The sequence below is a fragment of the Leptopilina boulardi genome, unplaced genomic scaffold (assembly GCF_019393585.1).
Source record: "Leptopilina boulardi isolate dan_hultmark-lab unplaced genomic scaffold, ZJU_Lbou_2.1 LbouV2_327, whole genome shotgun sequence".
NCBI classification, from domain to species: Eukaryota; Metazoa; Arthropoda; class Insecta; order Hymenoptera; family Figitidae; genus Leptopilina; species Leptopilina boulardi.
This window is the reverse complement of record NW_026137893.1, coordinates 370,015-394,370: the sequence shown is the minus strand read 5'-3', so window position 1 is coordinate 394,370 and position 24,356 is coordinate 370,015. Positions and strand designations below refer to the sequence as shown.

Here is a 24,356-nt window from a genome sequence, read left to right as displayed (position 1 = left end):
TTACCGCAGTAAAAAACAAACCGTCATATGGTCACACAGAAAACAGAATACTCGATTCTCGCGAAAATAAGTATCGACACTCAAAAAAATCGATTCTTAAGATGGAATCGGGTCGATTCCAAACAGAATCGAGTAGAATCGTCCCTATTTTTAATTAATCCATGTCAACTTTTCTCAAAAGCAAGTGAACACATACTAATTTTATGAAATTTAATAATACCAACATAAATCTGAAAGTGGCCACAACTGGTACATCTACCCTACAAGCTTGCGCCAAAGTTGCCCTGCAAGCTTGCCGTAAGAGGTCATTTTGTCGCTTGCACCAATATCGCTACATATTTGCCGTTACGAGGACGACAAATTAAACATTTTAATATAATAGGAGATATTTGAAAAAAATTTTAAATCACGATAACTTTTAAAAAATGAATATTCTTGATGAAATTTTAAAATTGTGACGCATTTTACATGTGAATTGCTAAAAAATATAAAATAGTTTCAAAATTTGCAAAAAAATTTTAATTGCATAAAGTTGCAAAAAATTAAAATAGCATTTTTTTCTAATTCATATGTTTAATCTATATGTAAATTTTAATTTTGAATCATATCTGTACATAAATGATTGAAAAACTATGTGATAAACCAAAATTCTTGACCAAGTGACGTCACGAAGACGAAAATTAAATATTTTAATATAATAGGAGATTATTATCGATAATAATAAAATCAATTAGACAAATAAATTTTTTATAGGCGCCACTCGAGAATTTTTATATCAATAATAGAACAGTATTGAAAAAATACTTGTCAATGGCTTCCAAGTGGAATTTTCCAATGTAAAACACAACACAAACTATGAGATAATAAAACTGCAAATAATAAACAAACTGTGACGTTGAATGCAACTAAGTGCTTTATTTATCCATGAAGAAGAACTTCAGGTGTCAGTTCTATTTTTCGAATCAGTGTAAAATGTAATATATAAAAAAGTAAAAATATTTTTTGTGAATTAAAGAAAAAGCAATCATTTAATTTATAATATCCCCAAAGGAATGTTTCGTGGCAAACCCACTTTTCGTCTTTTTAAACATCAAAGGATCAAGGAACAAATTCTTCAAAACACTTTTATATAACTAAAAATTTATTTTGATAGAAAAAACTTTTTTTCTTTATTTTGGTTTTAATTTGAAGAGAAAAGAAAATATTTTCTTCTCAATTTCCAGAAGAAGAAAAAAAGAAAATTAAAATACAAAGAATAAGAAATTTGAGATAAGCTTCACAATTTCTATAGATTCAATTTTCATTTATAACTGAAAAAGATTTCTTTTAATTTTTCATCTGAAAAAGATTTGTTTTTACTTTGACTAGAATTAATTAATGCCAAACAAATGGGCATTTTCAACAAATTATTTGGTGAGCAATTGTTAAGTATCATATTTTTTTTGCAAATAAAATATTATTTTTATTTATATAAATAAAAATAAAAAATTACAGCAATTAACACGTTATGAGTTAATTTAACTTTCTTCAGCCTCTTTGTGTATTTTTAATGTAATTAAAGTAAAAAAAAAACATTAACTAAAAAATAATGCAAAAATCTTAATAAAAAAAACAAAAAAATTAAAAAGGACAAAAATTGAAAAAAATTTAATTTTCAGGAAAATATCTATTATTCACGAATACAGCGAGTTGTGGATTAATGATGGCAATTGCAGACGTAATTCATCAACAAGGCGAAAAATTAAGACAAAATCATTCAATAAAATTAAAACCCACCTCTATTAATGAATCAATTATAATTCAATTACAAAATGAAAATAAAATTCATGCACAATTAAAAACTGGATATTTTAATCAAACTAATATAAATAAAAATGAAAGTACAAAAGAAAATTATAATGACAGTCAACAAGAAAAAGTTATCATGTTATCTTGTAAAACTGATCATGATTTTAATCGAACAAAAAATATGTTAACTGTTGGCCTCTTACAGGGACCATTTCATCATTATTTCTATCGATTTTTAGACAAAAGTTTTCCTGGGACAAAAATACTTTCCATTTTTAAAAAAACAATACTCGATCAAATGATATCGAGTCCTTCGTGTCTTACAATTTTTTTCTTTGGTCATGGACTTCTTGAGCGCAAAAGTCTTACTGAAATCAACTTAGAAATGCGACAGAAATTTTTTCACACCTGGAAGGTTTGAATAATTTATTAATAAAAAATTAATTAATATTTATCAACAATTTGTTAAATAATTATATTATTCATTATTATTATTATTATTATTATTATTATTATTATTATTATTATTATTATTATTATATTATTCAATTCATTATATTTCTTCATACTATTAAGTGCTTTTGGACTAAAGGGCATTTTCTTACTTTTTTTCTTGAAAGCCCGTACATTGTAATCAATTAAATATATGATAATAATAATTAATGTTAAAAATAATAATAATTACAAATTATAATTAAGATTATATAGGGTCAGTTGGGGTAAATGGGGACAAGAGGTGTTGGAGCTTAATTTACAGTTTTAAAATTAAGTTCAACATCAATATTTTAACCTCAGATCACCTACAAGAGATTCTGAGTATTGCCAAGCTTTTATCTTGACAATTGGCAGCAAGATAATTCAAGTTACCAAATCAATGCATAAAAACTTAAAAATCAAAGTCAAACTGTTTTAGTATTTTGTCTCGCATTTCAAAGGAAACAGACTTAAAAATCATACAAAAATTTTTTCTTATTCCTTATGACTCCTATAATAGAAGTTCACATAAATTTTTGATTTTTATCAATTTGGTTAATAATAACAAGCTGTCCCCATTTACCCCAAGAATTTGAAAACTCGGGGTAAATGAGAACAGCTTGTTATTATTAACCAAATTGACAAAAATCAAAAATTCAAGTGAATTTCTATTATAGGAGTCATGAGGAATAAGAAAAAAATTTTTTATGATATTTAACTATGCTTTTTTTTCAAATGCGAGACAAAATACTCAAACAAAAAAATTAAAAAAATTTCAATTGGTTTAACTGTTATATATCTCCTATAAATTTTTTTAAAGTTTTTTATCCTTTAATAGAGTAATATACTTAAGGAAACTTTTTTCTTTAATCTTTCTTAGAATCTATAGGTGAAACGAATCTACGGAAATCACTCCACGGAAATTCCATACGGAATTCCGCAAAAATTCTATCCGGAATTCCGCAAAATTTTAAAGTATTCCTTTCGTAATTTTGCGAATTTTTTTGGAAGAATTCCATACAGAATTGCACAAAATTTTCAATAAAATTCCACAACTTTATTTTTTGCTGATTTTTTTGTGATTTTAAAATAACTGCTGCTACTATAACGAAAACTAGTCGACGATGATGTTCCTGGTGGATATAATATAGAATTTATGACAGATTAATTAATATCTAGTCGAACTTATTTGAGAGGTCAATAAAACCTTTTCCTAAAGAAATTTACTATTTTTCAGTCAACTAACTAACGGTAGTTGAATTTCTCGAATAATTTTTTTCAGTGCATCCACCAGCAGTTATTTTAAAATTACAAAAAAATCAGTAAAAAATACACTCAATAAAAAATTAGTAGATTTGACTACTTTTTAACTACCCTGCATAGTTCAATAGGTCCTTAACTGAATTTAAAAAGTTGTATGGACTATTAAAAAGTAGTTAAAAGAACTAAGAATTTAGTTGGGTCAAGGAGATTTTGTAATTGTTCTAATTTTTGAAGTTGATTTAACTACTTTTGTTAAGTACAATTAACTACTAATTCTTAACTCCATAAAAAATAGTTAAATTGACTACACGCACATAGTTAAAATAACCAAAAAAGTAATTACTTTTACTACTTTCAAGTCAGTTAACTAAAGGTAGTTGAGGATTTCGGCTAATTTTTTTTCAGTGTACAGTTGTGAAATTCTAACAAAAAATTTGTGCAATTCCAACAAAAATTTTGTGCAATTCTGTATAGAGATTATGTGTGTAATTCTTATAAAAAATTTGCAAAATTACAAAAGAACTTCTTTCAAAAATTTTTGCGGAATTCTGTATATAATTTTTACGGAATTCCGTGGAGTAGTTTCCGTAGAATCGTTTCATGCTGTCCCCATTTACCCCAAATTTTATGAAATTTTCTAAATTTTGGGGTAAATGGGGACAGTCAGTTTCATGCGTTTAAAGCTGATCTAAATTATTTTCTGCTGCATAAAATTAATCCTTGGAATGTAAATAACAACTTTAAAAAATATAAACCCTAAAATATTACCTTTTAAAGCAAGAAACTTACGTAATTTTTGAAAAATAGGGATTTTGTTCCCATTTACCCCAACTGACCCTAAATTATAAAAAATTAAATTATTAATTATAAGATTAATAAATTTTTTCAACATTTATAATAATAATAATAATTTGTTAAAAAATACATTCATAAACAATGTAATTGGTTATTAATTTTTATAATGAACAAATAATTAATTAAACACTATTACTTTGTTTGCAGATAGATTGGTGTTTTTTCCCTCCTGCACAGATTGTAAATTTTTTATTTGTTCCTCTGCAATATCGTGTGCTTTACATTAATGCAATTACTGTGATCTTTGATATTTTTCTATCTTACGTTAAATATGTAAATATCCAATTGTTTTCATTTTTTATTTCAACAATTAATTATGACATATGGAAATATTTTTTAAAACAATAATTTATGTTATTGACTAAATGTTACGCGATCTGAAGAAAGGGACATTAGAAGCAAAAAATTATAGGTTACGTTTTGAAATTATAAAGGCGCAGTCACACCTCTGGCTGCCTGCACAGGCAGCCAGTGAGAGCCAATCAGAGTCAGTAGATTTAAATTTGAATTTACTATCTCTGTTACTCCTACACGTTGCTATGACAACTCCTGCAGGCAGGCAGGCAGCTGAGGTGAGAGTGCGGCCTTAATTTTGTACGTTTTCTGCGTGGTGGGAGGTTGCCTGTACAGGCAGCCGGAGGTGTGCGAGCGCCTTAAGGGTATGTGGGCAAAGGACGTTTTTTGTGGTTTGAAACTTACTCTAAAATAAAAAATGATTTCATGTTAAAATTTTGAAAAAATGATTTCGTTTGGTGCAAGGAATCTCGCTGTTCTTCACATTTACTGTAACATAACTCAAAAATAATAAAAATAAAGCAATAAATAGTAAAATAATGTATTATATCATAGTTAATTCAGCGGCCACTCGCTCGAATTAGCGCCGTTTACTGGAGCACTGACACACTCAAGCAACGTCTGTGTATGCGCCGCCATCTTTGTTTTCATTTTCGTTTAAAAATGACACTTTTTAATCTTCTTTTTCTAATAATTTAACACAAAATTATGTATTTTTCGGAGAACAGCGAGATTCCTTGAACCCAAATATATTATCCCTTAAAATTTTAGGCAAAAATCTTTTTTCATTTTAGCGTAAGACGTATACTACCAAACCACATTTTCCCATACTAGATCACGTAGGAGGTTCCCACATACCCTTAAAGCCAGGTGCAACTAAAATGTAAACAAACATGAAAATGTTCGTAATTATTGCCAAATTTGCGACAGCCTTTTTTTAAATAGAAAATAAAAATTGTTCTTTCTCTGTGTGAAAATGGAAAATTCATATATAAAACTACAGCCTAACACCATATTTGACTAATAATATGAATAATGTTAATAATTATAATAAAATGAAAATTACACTGAAACAATAATTTTCTCAAGGTTACGAAAAAATAACCATTTGTGTATATCAGACGCACGGAGTGTAATTTTCATTTTATTATAATTATTAATATTATTCATATTATTAGTCAAATAACCCGCGTAAAAAACGAACTATGGGAAAAAGCTATCAAAAGCTGGCAAAAGATGGGAGAAGATTTTCGCCATTGTTTTTAAGTTTTATCCCATACTTTAAAGAATTGCAAAAAGCTCACAAAACCATTGCTTATGAGCCTTTTCCATACTTTTCTTTAATATCATATAACATTGCTAAAATCTTGCCAAACTATTGCAAAAATATGGGGATAAAATAAAGTCAATTTTTTCTAACTTACCTCTTATTTTTCTCTTTTTTTCATCTTTAAAAATTAGATTTTTAAAGTATTGCTAAAACCTGGCAAAAATATACGAACAAAATTAATCAATTTTTCTCGTTATTTTAGCTTTAAGAGCATTTGAACCTTCGTGACGTCACAAATCATGGCGCATGACACGCAAACTTCTCAGGTATGTGAAAAGCACAATTTTGAATATTTTTTAAAAAAACCTTTTGGAAAATGTTCAGAATAACATAGACTCTGTCTGTTATGTGCGGAAAATTCAAAATTTTGCGTTTAAAACGTTTTTTAAACAATGTTAAGGTCACAAATTATGGCGCATGACACGCAAACTTCTCAGGTATGTGAAATGCACAATTTTAAATATTTTTTAAAAAAACCTTTTGGAAAATATTCAGAATAATGGCGCACTCACACCTTTTTTGACTGCCTGCCTGCCTGCAGGTTACCATGGCAACGCACGGGTGTGAGTGAGACAGAAAATTTGAATATTCAAATTTTTAAATTTTCTGTCGCACTCACTCTCATGCGTTGCCATGGTAACCTGCAGGCAGCCAAAAAGGTGTGAGAGCGCCTTAACACAGACTCTGTCTGTTATGTGCGGAAAATTCAAAATTTTGCGTTTAAAACGTTTTTTAAACAATGCCTACATATAAGCAATTCGTGTATTTTTCCTTACTTGTGACAACCAACTTAAACATTGTTTAAAAACGTTTTATACGCAAAATTTTGAATTTTTCGCACATAACAGACATAGTCTATGTTTCTCTGAACATTTTCCAAAAGGTTTTTTTAAAAAATATTCAAAATTGTGTTTTTCACATACCTGAGAAGTTTGCGTGTCATGCGCCATGATTTGTGACCTTAACATTGTTTAAAAAACGTTTTAAACGCAAAATTTTGAATTTTCCGCACATAACAGACAGAGTCTATGTTATTCTGAACATTTTCCAAAAGGTTTTTTTAAAAAATATTCAAAATTGTGCTTTTCACATACCTGAGAAGTTTGCGTGTCATGCGCCATGATTTGTGATGTCACGAAGGTTCAAATGCTCTTAAAAATCTGATTTTTGAAGTATTGCAAAAATATGGGAATAAGATTTTGAAAGAAAAAATCATTTTTCCTCTATTTATCAACTTTAAAAATTTGATTTTTAAAGTATTGCAAAAGTATTTGAAAAAGATTGGTGGTGAAAAAATCAATTTCTCTCATTATTTCAAATTTAAAAATTAGATTTTCAAACTATTGTTAATATATGGGAAAAAGATTGGTAGAGAAAAAAGAAATTTTTATCGTTTTTTCAACTTTAAAAATTTGATTTTTAAAGTATTGCAAAGATGTGGGAAAAAAGATTGGAAAGAAAAAAAACAATTTTTCTCATTTTTTCAACAATGAAAATTAGATTTTTAAAGTATTGCAAAAATATGGGAAAAAGATTTTGAAAGAAAAAATCAATTTTCCTCTATTTATTTGTATTGCAAAAATATGGGAAAATTGATTTTTCTTTCCAATACTTTAAAAATCATATTTTTAAAGCTAAAATAACGAGAAAAATTGATTAATTTTGTTCGTATATTTTTGCCAGGTTTTAGCAATACTTTAAAAATCTAATTTTTAAAGATGAAAAAATGAGAAAAATAAGAAGTAAGTTAGAAAAAATTGACTTTATTTTATCCCCATATTTTTGCAATAGTTTGGCAAGATTTTAGCAATGTTATATGATATTAAAGAAAAGTATGGAAAAGGCTCATAAGCAATGGTTTTGTGAGCTTTTTGCAATTCTTTAAAGTATGGGATAAAACTTAAAAACAATGGCGAAAATCTTCTCCCATCTTTTGTCAGCTTTTCATAGCTTTTTCCCATAGTTCGTTTTTCACGCGGGAAGGTGTCAGGCTGTAGTTTTATATATGAATTTTTCATTTTCACATAGAGAAAGAACAATTTTTTTTTCTATTTGAAAAAAGGCTGTCGCAAATTTGTCAATAATTATGTACATTTTCATGTTTGTTTACATTTTAGTTGCACCTGGCCTTAAAGTGAAAATATACATGAACGTTCAAATCGGAATGCAAACTAATGATATTTAGGTCTTCATTACAACCAAAATATTTAATAAAAACTGATTTCAGTTTTACAAAAACAAAAATAAACTTATAGTTTAAGTAAATCTGTCGTAAACATAATCAATAATTTATTTGCTTGTAAGGTCCCTGTCTTCAGATCGCGTCACAAATTTTTTAAATAAAAATAGTACAATCAAATTAATAAATTTATATATTTTTTGCAGGAAGCAGATTTTACCTTACAGGCGTAACTGAAATTTTGTTTAATTAAAATTATCGCTTGAAAAAATGTCACTTTGTTGAAAGTTAAGGTATGTAAATTTCTTTTTAATTTAATTTTTTAAAGATAATTAAAATTTTGTCGATTAAAATTAAAAACTATTTATTTACCTTGTATACCTAAATAAAAAAAAATTAATCATTGTTAATTTTCTGTAACTAATTATAAAAAATTAATTAGATAGGATCATTTGGGGTAAATGTAAACAGTTTATGTTTGAAATTAATTTAAAGATTTAATATTAAATACGACGACAATATTAGAATCTCAGCTCACCTCTAAAACCTTCTCTTAACCAAGTTTAATGGAAATCCATTAAAATTTGTTCAAGTTATTCAAGTTTTTACATTACTAGCTTTGGTATCGTTGATTTTATGTAATGCATTGAATTACAATAAACCCAAGTAGCACGATATATCAACCAGATGTCACGGTGATATCACCGGGGAATGTCACCGTGATATCATGTTGATATTTTACAGGAATTTAAAATTTTTTAAAAATTATTATTTTTTATTATTTTTATTATTATTTTTATTTATTATTATTTTTTAAATTATTCAAAATTTTAAGTCCCTGTAAAATATCAACATGATATCACCTTGATGTCACCATGATATCACCGTGTGATATCACCGTAAGGCGGACATTTTGACATTTTCCTGATGTCACGGTGACATTCCCCGGTGATATCACCGTGACATCTGGTTGATATATCGTGCTACTTGGGCATCTACTACGAATTTTTTCAGTTTTTCCATCCCTTAATACACAGCATACTTGAGATACCTTTTTTTGTTTTTTCTTAGCTGCAGTGGTGTTTACATTTACCCCGAATTTTAGGAAAATTTCAAAATATCGGGATAAATGAAAACAGTCAGTTTTATGCGATTCAAGCTTATTAATATTTTTTTGCACCCCATAAAATTTTTTTAGGGATGTCAAGTAACAAGTTCATGCAAAAGAAATCCAGCAGTTTTACCGTTTAACATAAAAAACTTATGTTTTTGGTGAAAAATAGATATTCTGTTTACATTTACCCCATATTACCCTATTTATGTTTTAATTTGTATTTAATTTAAAAATCGTAACTTATCTAAGTTATGATTTTAATTATTCTATTCAATAGATTATTATTATTATTATTATTATTATTATTATTATTATTATTATTATTATTATTATTATTATTATTATTATTATTATAATTGTTACATTTTAATTTTTAACAATTATTTTTAGTTCTCCTGTAGGTAGGCAACCACTCACATCAAGAGAGATGAAGGAAAAATGATACGGCAGGAGCATTCTCGTTTACTTTACTAATGCTTTATGAATGGTTTCATTCTTGGATTTTTTTGTATATACATCATTATCAATGATAGTAATGATTAAATATGTCTAGTTGATTATTTATCGTTCAATTGAAAGTAACATTCTTATGTAAGCGGACTTATTATCTATGCACGTGATTTATACTGTTAAGTATATTATATATACATTTACAAAGTGTAATAATGGCATATATGAGGTAAAATTCCTGAAATGTCCGAACAAAAAATTAAAAGTTCTCGAATTTAATCCGTACTTTTCTAAAAGATTGTCATTCTTGGTAAAAGTCTAAAAATCAGTTATTATTGAATTTGATAAAATAGTTATTGAATTACAACGTTTTTAATTTTTTACTTTAGAAAAAAAAAATTTTTTCAATGTTCAATATTTATAAGTAGAATGCATAAAAGTTAATATATATACATATAATGATTTTTAAAGCTTTTCTGACGGGCTACACGATGGTGATAAGATATTTTATTTTTAAATAAAATTCAACAAGCTCTATATGAAGTAGTTTGGATAAGTAGATTGTTAATAAACAAATGCAATGTTAACTAATTCTTTTTTTTTCATTTTTCATAGTGAAATATGATTTCAGGTTCCAAAAAAATAAAAAAAATAATTTTTAACAATTCTTTGTAATTTTTAGAAATGTGCAAATTACAAAAAATTGTAAAATTGTTAAAAATTATTTTTTTTCTTTTTCTTTGGAACCTGAAATCATATTTCACTATGAATAAAAAATAACAATTTTTAACAATTTTTTTTTAATTTTCAAAAATGAGCAAAATGCTGCGCGCGTTGTTTAAATGTTTATTTAAACCTATAAAACTTATCGGCCCACTATAAATTTTTTTGCAAAATCCTCTTATGATTTCCAGGTATGTTTTAAAAAAAATTTTTGTAAAATCATATCAAAATTAAAAAAAACTTAATTTGTTTATAAAAAATTGTAACTTTTGTAATAAAAAATGAAAAAAATTTGTTTGTTAACATTATTGAAAAGTAAAAGAAAAACTGAAACTTTTCTTCTCTTCGCAAAAATTGAAAAAATCCATTTTTTTCGAGTTATCAGCCATTGAAAATAGGTCTACATTAAAAAAACTGAAATTTTAAAATTCATAACTCAAAAATTTTTCAGAAAAAAAATAGAAAATTACGTATCTCTTTTTTTCACTACAGAACAAGAAAAAAATATATTTGGCCGAATTTAAAGGGTCGACGGAAATTTCACGTGAAATCGCTCATATGTATTGTAAAATTTATATTGTTTTATTTTTAAAAAATGTATAAGATTTTTTTAGTAAATACAATACAATATTAATCATAACTTTTTATTTTAATAAAATAAATATAGGTCAATTCAAAATGGCGGATCCGAAATGGCGGAAAAAAATAAAAAATCAATTGGATTTGCTTGAAACTTGTTTTTCAGGGGTTTTTGGGGTCGCTGATTACGAATATGAAGTCGGATTTTTAAAAGTCAAAATGACGGATCCAATATGTCAGACAACTTTTCTTAAAATCGCTTAAATTCACCTGAAACTTGTTACTCGGGGGTTTTTGGGGTCGCTGATTACGAATAAGACATTAGATTTTCAAAATGGCGTATGCAGTATAGCTTATAAATTAAAAATATATTTAAAATGTTCTGTTTTAACCTTAGTAGACACTAATTTTGAATACCTAGTTCGCTTTAAATTAATAGTCAGATTTGAAATAAATGAAATTGCTACCATTTGTTTTTTGAAACCATAAATAAACATTTTATTTTAAAAAAAATGAACCATTAAAAATGAAGTGCGGTAGTACTTCGTCGTTTATATTGTTTTGAATCCGTTTCACGTAAGAGAGTCCAGCAGTAGTCCCTCATCATGCCCTCATTCCAAAAACCTTGGTAATTCTTCTCGATTCTCTGCAGATCTTGGTGAAACCGTTCACCCTGCTCGTCACTGGTCTCACCCAGATTTTCGGGGAAGAAACCAAGGTGAGAATGAAGAAAATGTATTTTTAACGACATACGAGCACCAATTTTCTTATAATTTTTCAATAAATCACCGACGATTTCCTTGTAGTTGTCACTTTTGTGGTTACCGAGGAAATTATGAACCACGCTCTTGAATGAGGACCATGCTGCGGCTTCTGCAGTCGTTAAACATTCATCAAACTGTTTATCGTTCATTAATTTTCTAATGTCAGGTCCCACAAAAATGCCTTCTTTAATTTTAGCGTACGAAATTTTGGGAAAGAGCTTAGTTAAGTATTTAAAAGCTGCACCATTTGGTTCGAGAGCTTTAACGAAATTTTTTATAAGTCCCAGTTTGGAATGTAACGGAGGACCAAAAACGTCATTTGGATCAACCAGTGGGTTATTTTTGACATTTTGTTCTCCTGGTACATATTGATCTCGATGTGGCCAAAAAACCAATAGTAACGAGTTTCAGGTAAACTAATCGATTTTCAAAAAAATTTTCCGCCATATTGGATCAGCCATATTGAATTTATAGAAACAGACCTCAAATTCGTAATTAGCGACCCCAAAAACCCCCGAGTAACAAGTTTCTTGTGAATTGAAGCGATTTTAAGAAAAGTTGTCCGCCATATTGGATCCGCCATTTTGAATTTTAAAAATCCGACTTCATAATCGTAATCAGCGACCCCAAAAACCCCCGAGTAACAAGTTTCAGGTGAATTAAAGCGATTTTAAGAAAAGTCGTCCGCCATATTGGATCCGCCATTTTGAATATTAAAAATCTGACTTCAGATTCGTAATCAGCGACCCCAAACACCTTAAATAAAGTTGTGACTTTTTTATAAGTACGAGTAGTACTTACGAGTAGTAAAAAAACGGACTTTGGATTCGAAATCAGAGTTAAATTTTACATTAGGAAGAGGTTTTCGTTGCTCGAGTCCAAAACCGTGTATTCCTGTGTTATTAAGGGTATGTGGGAACTTCCACGTGACCTAGTATGGGAAAATGTGTTTTGGTAGTATACGTCTTACTCTAAAATAAAAAAGATTTTTGTCTAAAATTTTGAGGGATAATAGATTTGAGTTCAAGAAATCTCGCTGTTCTCTGAGAAATACATAATTTTGTGTTAAATTATTAAAAAATGAAGTTTATTTTTTTGTTTATTCTATGGCCTATTGCAATGCAGATAGGCAAAACACTATAGACTTGTAACCATATAGGGAACTTAATTTTCCTAAGTTTATCTCAAAAACTATATTTAAGTTTGAAATAGTTGGTTAACATTATTTCACTTTATTTATAATATTTATAAATTGCAAAAAAAAGTCAAATCCGATTACACTTATTCACTTGGCTTAAATAATAAGTAAAAGTCAAATCCAGTATTAGTATTAACCCGTTGTCTGTCGCTGACGCATGTATGCGTAAAACTAAAACTGGACAAGAGTGCACTTGACGTACATATGCTCAACTTATAAAAAGTGATCAAAAATTTTTAAATATTCCTCAAACTGGTTAGTTGGGGTTTTCGGGGTCGCTAATTCCAAATCTGACATCAGTTTTTCAAAATTTAAAATGGCGGATCCTATATGGCTGATTGAAATTATTAAAAATCTGCGGATTCGATTGAAAGGAGTTACTCAGGGATTTTTGGGGTCGCTGATTCCAAATCTGACGTCATTTTTTCAAAATGGCGGATCCAATACCGCAATAGTCGAATCAGCACATTTTTAAGAATTTCAATCCACCATATTGGATCCGCCATTTTGAATTTTGAAAAACTGATGTCAGATTTGGAATCAGCGACCCCAAAAAACCCCGAGTAACCACTCTCAATCGAATCCGCACATTTTTAATAATTTCAATCCGCCATATTGGATCCGCTATTTTGAATTTTGAAAAACTGATGTCAGATTTGGAATCAGCAACCCTAAAAACCTTAGTGTACCAAGTTTCATGAAATTCCGTTAAAAATTTTTTCAACACACTTTTGGCCCAAACAGTGGAAATCTTGTCCGGCTAAAGCCATGACTTTCGACCTCCGCCAAGCTTATTTAAATTTATAATTAAATTAATAATAACTAAAAACAAAATTAACAAGTTTACTAAATAATCACATTTCCAGAATGAATGAATTTACCCAATCCTAGAACAAAATCAACATTTGACAAAAAAGAAATCGCCGAAAAGTCAAAAGAATCAGGGTTAAAATTTGGATATTTTGTTGACAAAAAACTGAAAAAAGCCGGTCTTCCGTTTGAGAGCATTGGGCACTCATTAAAAAGATGTCTCAAGATCTTCAGGTCAACTCCACATTGACAGCCAACGTCAATTCTTCAATTCATATTGTTAAAATGCTCACCAGTGAACACATGAGAAGTTCTCAGCCTAGTAACCGCATTGATTGCCCTTCTGGGAGCATCATAACCACGAAACCAAGGTCTTTTATCTTCGAAGCTAATTTGTGAAAAATATTTAATATCTGAATTAGCTTTTCTTGCATGAGGCCAAAGGTTTCTGTACCAGCTCTTATAATCATTGAATAATAAATCTCTAAAATAACAAGTTGTAAATTCAGATGTTCATTACATGAACATTTTGCTTCCTCTTTACGATCAGCAAAAAAATTTTCTTCCTCGTGGAGAAAGCATTAACGTTGAAATAAACATACAAAAATAATATAATAATAATCTAAACATTTGAGTACCTATAGATTTGAGTTAAATTTAAACAATTAATGGAAGTTAAAAAATCAGAAATTTACATTTTAGCTGAAATTTCTAAAAATTAATAAAAAATAATGTATAATTTATAATTATTTACAATTATATCGGTTTGTTTTAATACAAGGAACAGAATTATTTTATATTTAAACTTGATTTTAAATAAATACAAAATTTTTCAGCTAAAATGGGAATTGTTTTTTAACTTTCATTAATTTATTAAATTTACTTCAAATGTATACTTTATATATACCAATTGATTCGTTTTCATGCAAGGAATACAATTATTTCATATATAAACTTCAATTTAAAAAGTCACAAAATTTTATTGACAAAATGTGAATATTTGATTTTTTAACTTTCATTAATTCTTTAAATTTAAATTGAAACTATACTTTATATATACCAATCGATTGGTCTTCACGTATAGAATACGATTTTATTATATATAACCTTAAATTTTTCTATTTAAAAATTTTTGGAAAAAAGACGATAAAATTTTTTTTCTTGGGTATTTTTAAAAATCCTTTCGTCAGATTTTAGATATTAATATGATAAATGAGCCTACCAAATTTTATGTAAATCCATTAAAACCTGTTAAAGTTATCTTCTAAACAAAAAAGGGATCCACACACACATACATACATCCGGACAATTGATCAGGATCTCACACGGAAAAAACAAATTAACTATTTTAGCACCAAACTGTTTTATCCTTTAATAGTATATAATTTCGTTTACCTATTAAAGTATGAAATAATGCGTTTTTAGTTTAAAGTAAGTCCATACTAAATAAGTATAATGGTTATACTCTTATAGTAATAGTGACGTACTTTAAAAGCATAAAATTGATGCCCGCGAAGTACGACATATAGTCTACCTAAAATAGTAAGAGCTTCTTCCTTTTTGGAGGATAAATTCTTGCAACCTGCGTTTCGGCCTATATCGATATATCGATGGTTGGAAAGGGAGGGAGGCGTGGCCGAAACGCAGGTTGCAAGAATTTATCCACCAAAAAGGAAGAAGCTCTTACTATTTTAGGTAGACTATATGTCGTACTTCGCGGGCATCAATTTTATGCTTTTAAAGTACGTCACTATTACTATAAGAGTATAACCATTATACTTATTTAGTATGGACTTATTTTAAACTAAAAAAGCATTATTTCATACTTTAATATAGGTAAACGAAATTATATACTATTAAAGGATAAAGCAGTTTGGTGCTAAAATAGTTAGTTTGTTTTTTCCGTGCATATAACATCTTTCTATATAGTAAAAAATTTGTTTCCGCAACTTTGAAAATTTTTATAAACGAAAGGACTACAAAGCTTTCTCCACGAGGAAGCAAAAAACAGAGGTATTCCCCATCGGACCCACATTCACAAGTAACACTACCCAACTGTTAATCACCGATTTTGATGAAACTTGTCACACTTCTAAAACATGGAAAAATATTGAACACGTATTTTTTTATATCGGCCCGTTTTGAGTTTTAAGGGTAGAAAACACCCTTTTTCAATTTAAGGGATGAAAAGCAGTATTTCATACGGAATTTACTAGATTTGCTTGAAACATATTACTCAGGGGTTTTCGAGGTCGCTGCTTACGAATCTGAAGTCAGATTTTAAAAATTCAAAATGGCGGATCCAATATGGCGGACAATAAAATCAAAAATTAATCGGATTTGATTGAAACTCGTTAGTCGGGGGTTTTTCGGGTCACCGATTACGAATCTGATATCAGTCGGGTAGTTGATTACGAATACGGTGTCAATTTTTAAAAATTCAATATGGCGGATCCAATATGGCGGACAATAAAATTCAAATTCAATCGAATTTACTTGAAACTCATTACTCGGGGGTTTTTGGGGTCGCTGATTTCGAATTTGAAGTCAGATTTAAAAAATTCAAAATGGCAGCTCCAAAATGACAGACAACTTTTTAAAAAATTCATTGCGTTCGCTTAAAACTTATAACTCGGGGGTTTTTGGTGTCGCTGATTACGAATCAGATGATAGTTGTTTAAAATTCAAAATGATGGATCCAACATATTCAATAAAGCCATTATTATAAAGACAAGATCTAATACTGCGACCAACAAATGCAAGATATGATAATCGAACCAACAAAGGCAAGAAGCAATAATCCAACCAGTAAAGGCGAGATGTGATAATCCAACCAGTAATGGCAGGATGTGATAATCCAACCATCAAAGGTAAGAAGCAATAATCCAACCAGTAAAGGTAAGAAGCAATAATCCAACCAGTAAAGGAAAGAAACAATAATCCAACCAACAAAGGTAAGAAGCAATAATCCAACCAGTAAAGGCGAGACGTGATAATCCAACCAGTAAAGGCAAGATGTGATAATCCAACCATCATAGGTAAGAAAGAATAATCCAACCAACAAAGGTAAGAAGCAATAATCCAACCAGTAAAGGCAAGAAGCAATAATCCAACCAACAAAGGCAAGAAGCAATAATCCAACCAGTAAAGGCGAGACGTGATAATCCAACCAGTAAAGGCAAGATGTGATAATCCAACCAACAAAGGTAAGAATTATTGCTTCTTACCTTTGATGGTTGGATTATCACATCTTGCCTTTACTGGTTGGATTATTGCTTCTTACCTTTGTTGGTTGGATTATTCTTTCATACCTATGATGGTTGGATTATCACATCTTGCCTTTACTGGTTGGATTATCACATCTTGCCTTTACTGGTTGGATTATCACGTCTCGCCTTTACTGGTTGGATTATTGCTTCTTGCCTTTGTTGGTTCGATTATCATATCTTGCATTTGTTGGTCGCAGTATTAGATCTTGTCTTTATAATAATGGCTTTATTGAATATGTTGGATCCATCATTTTGAATTTTAAACAACTATCATCTGATTCGTAATCAGCGACACCAAAAACCCCCGAGTTATAAGTTTTAAGCGAACACAATGAATTTTTTAAAAAGTTGTCTGTCATTTTGGAGCTGCCATTTTGAATTTTTTAAATCTGACTTCAAATTCGAAATCAGCGACCCCAAAAACCCCCGAGTAATGAGTTTCAAGTAAATTCGATTGAATTTGAATTTTATTGTCCGCCATATTGGATCCGCCATATTGGATCCGCCATATTGAATTTTTAAAAATTGACACCGTATTCGTAATCAACTACCCGACTGATATCAGATTCGTAATCGGTGACCCGAAAAACCCCCGACTAACGAGTTTCAATCAAATCCGATTAATTTTTGATTTTATTGTCCGCCATATTGGATCCGCCATTTTGAATTTTTAAAATCTGACTTCAGATTCGTAATCAGCGACCTCGAAAACCCCTGAGTAATATGTTTCAAGCAAATCTAGTAAATTCCGTATGAAATACTGCTTTTCATCCCTTAAATTGAAAAAGGGTGTTTTCTACCCTTAAAACTCAAAACGGGCCGATATAAAAAAATACGTGTTCAATATTTTTCCATGTTTTAGAAGTGTGAGAAGTTTCATCAAAATCGGTGATTAACAGTTGGGTAGTGTTACTTGTCAGATTCATAGACAACTTAGCCAATATATCAGCTTCTAAATTTCCCATAATACCCGAATGAGATGTAACCCATAGAAAACCAATCTCCTTCCCCAATTCCAAGATCGAATATACAATTTTAATAATCTTAAGAATTAAAGGATGAGTTCTTTTGGTCTTGAAAACATCCTGAATACACTTTGAGATTTTTCCCACTTGTCCAATAAACCACTTATTCTAAAATATGAAGTAAAAAGTGACAGCTTTCCAAAATTAAAATTACAAAATTTTCTTGTTAAAGACTTTTCATACAGTAACTACAACTTAGGAATTAAAGGGTTAACACACGAAGTAGCACACCGCAGTAAACATCTGTCAGTCAACATCAATCTAAGAAGGTACAAAGAAGGCTAGTCGCACTAATTGGGGTCGCATTGATTTGAGATCTCGAAAACGGAGCTAACTGACATTTTGAGACAGAGATTGCATAATTTAACACACCCAACCAGACAAAATTGCAACAGTACTATTTAAAAGATCTATGGCTTCTGCAACAGAAGCAAATCTAACATGGATAAGAAGATCGTCAGCGTACATTTCTGCTTTAACTCCCAGAGGAAGTTGATTAAAAAGTTCTCTTAAATTGAGATGAAACAATATCGGAGAGACAACTTTACTTTGGTGGACACCCACACCACAAGTTTCAGATTTACTCAAATCAAGCTGGAAAAAAATATTTCTCTTCAAAATTAAAAAACCTATAAAGCTATAAATCCGAGATAGCACATACAAATCGCGTAATTGTCTCATCAAAATAGAAGGTGACACGCAATTGAAATCACCTTTAATATCTATTGCTAGAGCAAGAGTGCTCTCACCTCTTACAAAACCCTGATTAAAATCAGTAACAACAACTGAAACACAATCCAGAACCGATCTACCTCTTCGAAAACCATATTGTGCAAAATGTTAATGTAAGCGAAATAGGGCGAAATCCCCCCCCCCCCTTGGTTTAGGAATCAAAATAAACCCTTGTATCCCTTCACACTTCTGGAAAGGGGGGCTTCAAAAATCTGATTATACAATATAAACAAAAATTCCCTAGCACATTTCGGCAACTTATCAATCAACCCAAAGCTAACACCATCTAAACCGGAGCAGAAGACTTTTCACAATCTAAAAAAGCGATGTCCAATTTTTTCTTTGAGAAAGGAAAATTAAAAGAATTACAATCACCATTAACAATTAGAATCCCCATCAACAAAATGAAGTTTAAAAAGTGGCATTTTTAAACGAAAATGGTAACAAAGATGGCGGCGCATACACATACGTTGCTTGAGTGTGTCAATGCTCCAGTAAACAGCGCCAATTTGAGCAAGTGGCCGGTGAATAAACTATGAAATAATACATTATTTTACTATTTATAGCTTTATTTTTATTATTGTTGCGTTATGTTATAGTAAATGTGGAGAACAGCGAGATTCCTTGCACCAAACTAAATAATTTTTCCAAAGTTTTAACCCGAAATCATTCTTAATTTTAGAGAAAGTTTAAAACCACAAAAAACGTCTTTTGCCCACATACCCTTAAACAAACTTACAAGTAAAATTCAATCATAATTATATGAATTACTTGTTCGAAGATCCGTCTGCCTCTATCTATACCCATGCCTTCATTTAGTTTAGAGACTGATAAAGACATTTAAAAAAGGGTTGAGTTAAATTTTAGGATTCGGTATTTGATCGTCAACCTGTTTAGTTCTGTCCGTAATTTAAAAGTGAGGAATGTCACATAATTAATTTTCTGTAAAATAAAGTCAAATAACAATAGTTATTTGATTAATCATCCTTGACTGCTATCTACATTCTGTATTTGCTTACTCTGGTGCATTACAAATTAACAGCTAACCTTCAACTTGGAATTTTTAATTTTATATTCTACAAAATTTATTCAACTTTCTATCATCGATACAAGGTCGTATTTACAAAACTCAGCATTCAAGGTATTGTCTATCATTTCTAGTCACTATTATTTCTGTTTATACTTACTTTGTTTACCTGACACTTCTCCACTACTGGGAAGTTAGCATACAAGTGTTGTTAAAAAATGAAACGACACCCTATATATTGCTTTCGTCTTGGATTTTCCAACTTAACAAACTTTCTATTTTTATTGACCTTTTGTTCATGGTCTGTAAAACTTTGAGGACCATTTGGGCTGTTTACCTGCTGAGAATGATGGGTCGGCGCCTTGGCTCATTTATTATTTTCTATTACATAAAATTTTCCTCTACCAGCACAAAATCCCTTGAATTTCCTTCTTCCTATTTTTTCTCCCCTTCTTTGCTAACTTAATCTAGCCAGGAAGTTATTACTTAACAAGCCATCGCTGCAAAAGGACGACTTTTGAAAAGGACATCAGGGTTTATTCTCCTTTTGGTCTGGACCTTAAACGGGGACTCCTGTACGAGCTTCCTTGCGATCTGCGGAATAGCGTCAACGTTTTGGTGAGATCGCTCCGGCGTATATTAATTTTTTGTACATACTTTTGTTTTATTTGTTGATTTACATTTGAATTTTACAATAATTGAATTTTGCTTTGATTGATCACCCTGGGCCTTTAGCCTTTGTTGATCTCAGGGTGGTCAAGTTTCCATTGTTCAGTTGGAATTCTGAGATTTGCTTCTTGGCTTTCTTTGTTCTCAGAATGTGTCCTTCCTTTCTTGTGGGTTCATTGTGAGCACTAGTATTCCTTACTTAAAGTTGGTAAAATAAAGTTCCTTTTTTTTCTTAATCAATTATAATTGTTTTCTTTTCTTATTTTCATTTTTCTTTCTTTTGTTGCTTCCTCGTAAAGGAAGCTTTGTAGTCCTTTCGTTTATAAAACTTTTCAAAGTGGCGGAAACAAATTTTTTTCTTTATAGAAACATGTTATATGAGATCCTGATCAATTGTCCGGATGTATGTATGTGTGTGTAGATCCCTTTTTTGTTTAGAAGATAACTTTAACAGGTTTTAATGGATTTAGATAAAATTTGGTAGTCTCATTTATCATATTAATATCTCAAATCTGACCAAAGGATTTTGAAAAATACAAAAAAAAAATTTTATCGTCTTTTTCCAAAAAATTTTTTTTAATCGAAAAAAATTTTAAATAGAAAAATTTAAGGTGATATATAATAAAATCGTATTCCATACGTGAAGACCAATCGATTGGTATATATAAAGTATAGTTTCAATTTAAATTTAAAGAATTAATGAAAGTTAAAAAATCAAAAATTCACATTTTGTCTACAAAATTTTGTGATTTTTAAAATTGAAGATTATATATGAAATAATTGTATTCCTTACGTCAAGACGAATCGATCGATATATATAAAGTATACATTTGAGGTAAATTTAAAGAATTAATGGAAGTTAGAAAATCAAAAATTCACATTTTGGCAATAAAATTTTGCTTTCTCCACGAGGAAGCAAATTTTTTTGCTGATCGTAAAGAGGAAGCAAAATGTTACATCTGAATTTACAACTTGTTAAACAAGTGTCATGATCGAAAGTCATTCATTATAGATTTCGTTTGGTGGTCGTTTGGTGGTGTTTGGTAGCTACTTTTTATTATTTGGTGGTCAAAAATACCAACAAAAAAATGAGTTTACATTCTAAATAAAAATCATGCGTCGATGCCTCTGCGCTATTATGCCTAGCGCGAAATTCAAAAACAAACATATCCCATTTCAATACATTTGACAAATTTTCAATACTATTTTGCATTATTTCTTTTTCCAAATTCATTTTTTATTCAAAATTAAGTGAACTCTTTTCAAATTTGAAAAACAATCAGCAATTTTCACTTTTAAATAAACACCTATCACTTTTCAATCTCGCAACCCACTTTTTAACATTTTTTCAAAATTCCATTTGGAATCGATTGGTGGTTGTTTGGTGGCTACTTTTTATTGTTTGGTAGTTGAAAATAAAAAAATATGGTAAGAAAATAGATATGCATCAATTTCAATCTCGCATCCCACTTTTTAACATTTTTTCAAAATTCCTTTTGGAATCGATTGGTGGTTGTTTGGTGGTGTTTGGTATTGCCTTTCCAACGTTTGGTGGTCAAAAACAACAACAAGAACAAATTTTACTTTCCAAATGAAAATCATGCGTCGATGCCTCTGCGTTTTCTACTAATGAAAGAGTGCGGATTCGTTTACCAATTGAATTAGTAACACTTTTGACTAATTTTTAGTAATTTCCCACTATTTTGCTAGTAGAAAACTATTAATTCATGGAGTAAATCGGCTTACTAATTTTAAACAGTAAAAAATATTACCTACTAATAAATTAGTAGTTTTCTACTAGCAATTAGTAGTTTTCTACTAGAAATTAGTAGCTTTCTACTAGCATTTAGTAGTTTTTTTACTAAAAATTAGTCAAAAATGTTACTGTTTCAATTGGTAAACGAATCCGCACTCTGTCATTAGCAGAAAACTACTAATTCAGATTTAGAGAGCACATTTCAATCTCGCATCCCACTTTTTAATATCTTTTCAAAATTCCTTTTAGAATCGATTGGTGGTCGTTTGGTTGTGTTTGGTATTGACTTTCCAACGTTTGGTTATCAAAAATACCAACAATAATAATTTTTACATTCCAATTGATAGTAATGAGTACATGCCTTCAAGTAACAATATAAGCACTTAAAAAAGAGAGTAAAATTTTATCTCCCAAGGGGATTCTACAAAAGTTGCACCTCCTTGGATATGAAGCGAAGGAAGTTTATTAATTGTGAGTTGAATTATGCCGAGAGAGTTAATGCTTTGGAAGTTGATCAACCGTTTAACTCCATTTTGGAGTTGATTTTTAACTCGAAAAATTTTGTTTCCAACTCCAGTGACTGTCAATTCCCTAAATTTTTTGACAGCGTAGATAAGAAAATACTATGATATTAACTTTCAAGTTGTTTTGGAAGCGTTATTAAAAGTATATTAATATGTATTAATTTTTAGGATGGAAGATGGAAAAATAAGAAGTTTCGAAGGTTTTAAAAGTTATTATAATGTATTGTAACATATGTTTCTTTTTGCTGTGTAGCTAAATTTTATGCGTGTGATGTGTCATGAATCCTTAATAATTATTAATTTTAATTGTTAATAAATTGTCATTGTTGTTATAATTGGTATTTAATTATTCCATATATACTCTCTAAATACGAATTAGTAGTTTTCCACTAATGAAAGAGGGCTGATTCGTTTACTTCTTAAATTAGTTGCAATTTTGACTAATTTTGAGTAGTTTTCTACTAATTGCTAGTAGAAAATTTGAATTTGAATTTGAAATCGTAAAAATACGACTAACTAATGAATTAGTTATATTTTACTAAAAATTAGTCAAAATTATTACTAATTCAATAAGTAAACGAATTCGCACTCTTTCTTTAGTAGAAAACTACTAATTCAGTTTTAGAGAGTAATCCTATATGTAAGCACTCACAATCAAAAGAATGTTAAGAAGTAAATAATAATTTTATTTATTAAAAGCGATTTTCCTTCTCAAATTAACTGATCCTTCTTTTACTACTTGTTGTCCAATAAGCTGCCGTTTTTCATTTTTCAATTGGCGCTTCATTACTTCATGAGAACAATTTTTTGTATCGTTGCAACTCACTTTTAACCAAACATCTGAACCAATAATCGGTTTTTCCTCGATTAATCCAATAAAAATATTTCTACATTGGATTGAGTCTCTACATTCTCCTTTTATTTTCAAAAACGGTTCGTACGGATTACGCGAGACAACATTATTTTTAAATTCAAAAGCGCACGGCATTCTATATTGACGCCAAAATTCGTCAGCGATTATATCAGCCCATCGACCTGGTTTCAATTTTAAGTATTCTCGACCCATGTAAAAAATAATCCGTGGTTTAATGTCTTCCCATACATTTCTCCGAATACATAAATCAAAAGTCGATTGATTCATGTCAGAAGACGGCATAAATTGAACTGTCTCTTCATCAGAAAAACAGTCTTCGTTTAAATCTTGCAGGAATTCCTCTTCAACATCATCTTTAAAAGTAACTGGACATATCTTTTCTTCGATTGAAATTCCCAATTTCTCAAATAATGTTGTTTTTAATTTTCGACGGTTCTCACGCAGATTAATATATGTATACATCGTGTGCTGTCCATATATCATTCAGATTTATACTAACTTCTTTGTAAAATGAATTAGTGTAATTTGGCAATTCGCCATTGTTAAATATTTGGTTAGTTTTGAGAATAGCTGCAATAGTTTCTTGCACTTCAACTTTGCATCGACGAGGCATCTGCATAAATAAAACAATTTTATAATTATAAACTAAATTTATTTAT

General features: G+C 29.6%; 2 protein-coding genes across 3 annotated transcripts in view; both read left to right on the top strand.

The window, feature by feature from the left end:
* Positions 1-24,356, top strand: part of LOC127284996 (deoxynucleoside kinase) — a 421,619-nt gene that overhangs the window by 224,899 nt on the left and 172,364 nt on the right. The window lies entirely within an intron of this gene.
* On the top strand, positions 925-10,350 carry LOC127284997 (mpv17-like protein 2). Its single transcript, XM_051310754.1, has 5 exons — positions 925-1,413; positions 1,659-2,203; positions 4,528-4,653; positions 8,390-8,476; positions 9,688-10,350. Exons 1-4 carry the CDS (start codon positions 1,389-1,391, stop codon positions 8,414-8,416), a joined length of 723 nt encoding a protein of 240 aa, XP_051166711.1. The 5' UTR covers positions 925-1,388; the 3' UTR covers positions 8,417-8,476; positions 9,688-10,350.

Bases quoted from the DNA above. Each gene is read 5' to 3' on its own strand.
- LOC127284997 (XM_051310754.1), top strand. From the start codon at position 1,389: ATGGGCATTTTCAACAAATTATTTG. The intron at 1,414-1,658 runs GTGAGCAATTGT...TTTAATTTTCAG, and splicing joins CATTTTCAACAAATTATTTG to GAAAATATCTATTATTCACG. The intron at 2,204-4,527 runs GTTTGAATAATT...CTTTGTTTGCAG, and splicing joins AATTTTTTCACACCTGGAAG to ATAGATTGGTGTTTTTTCCC.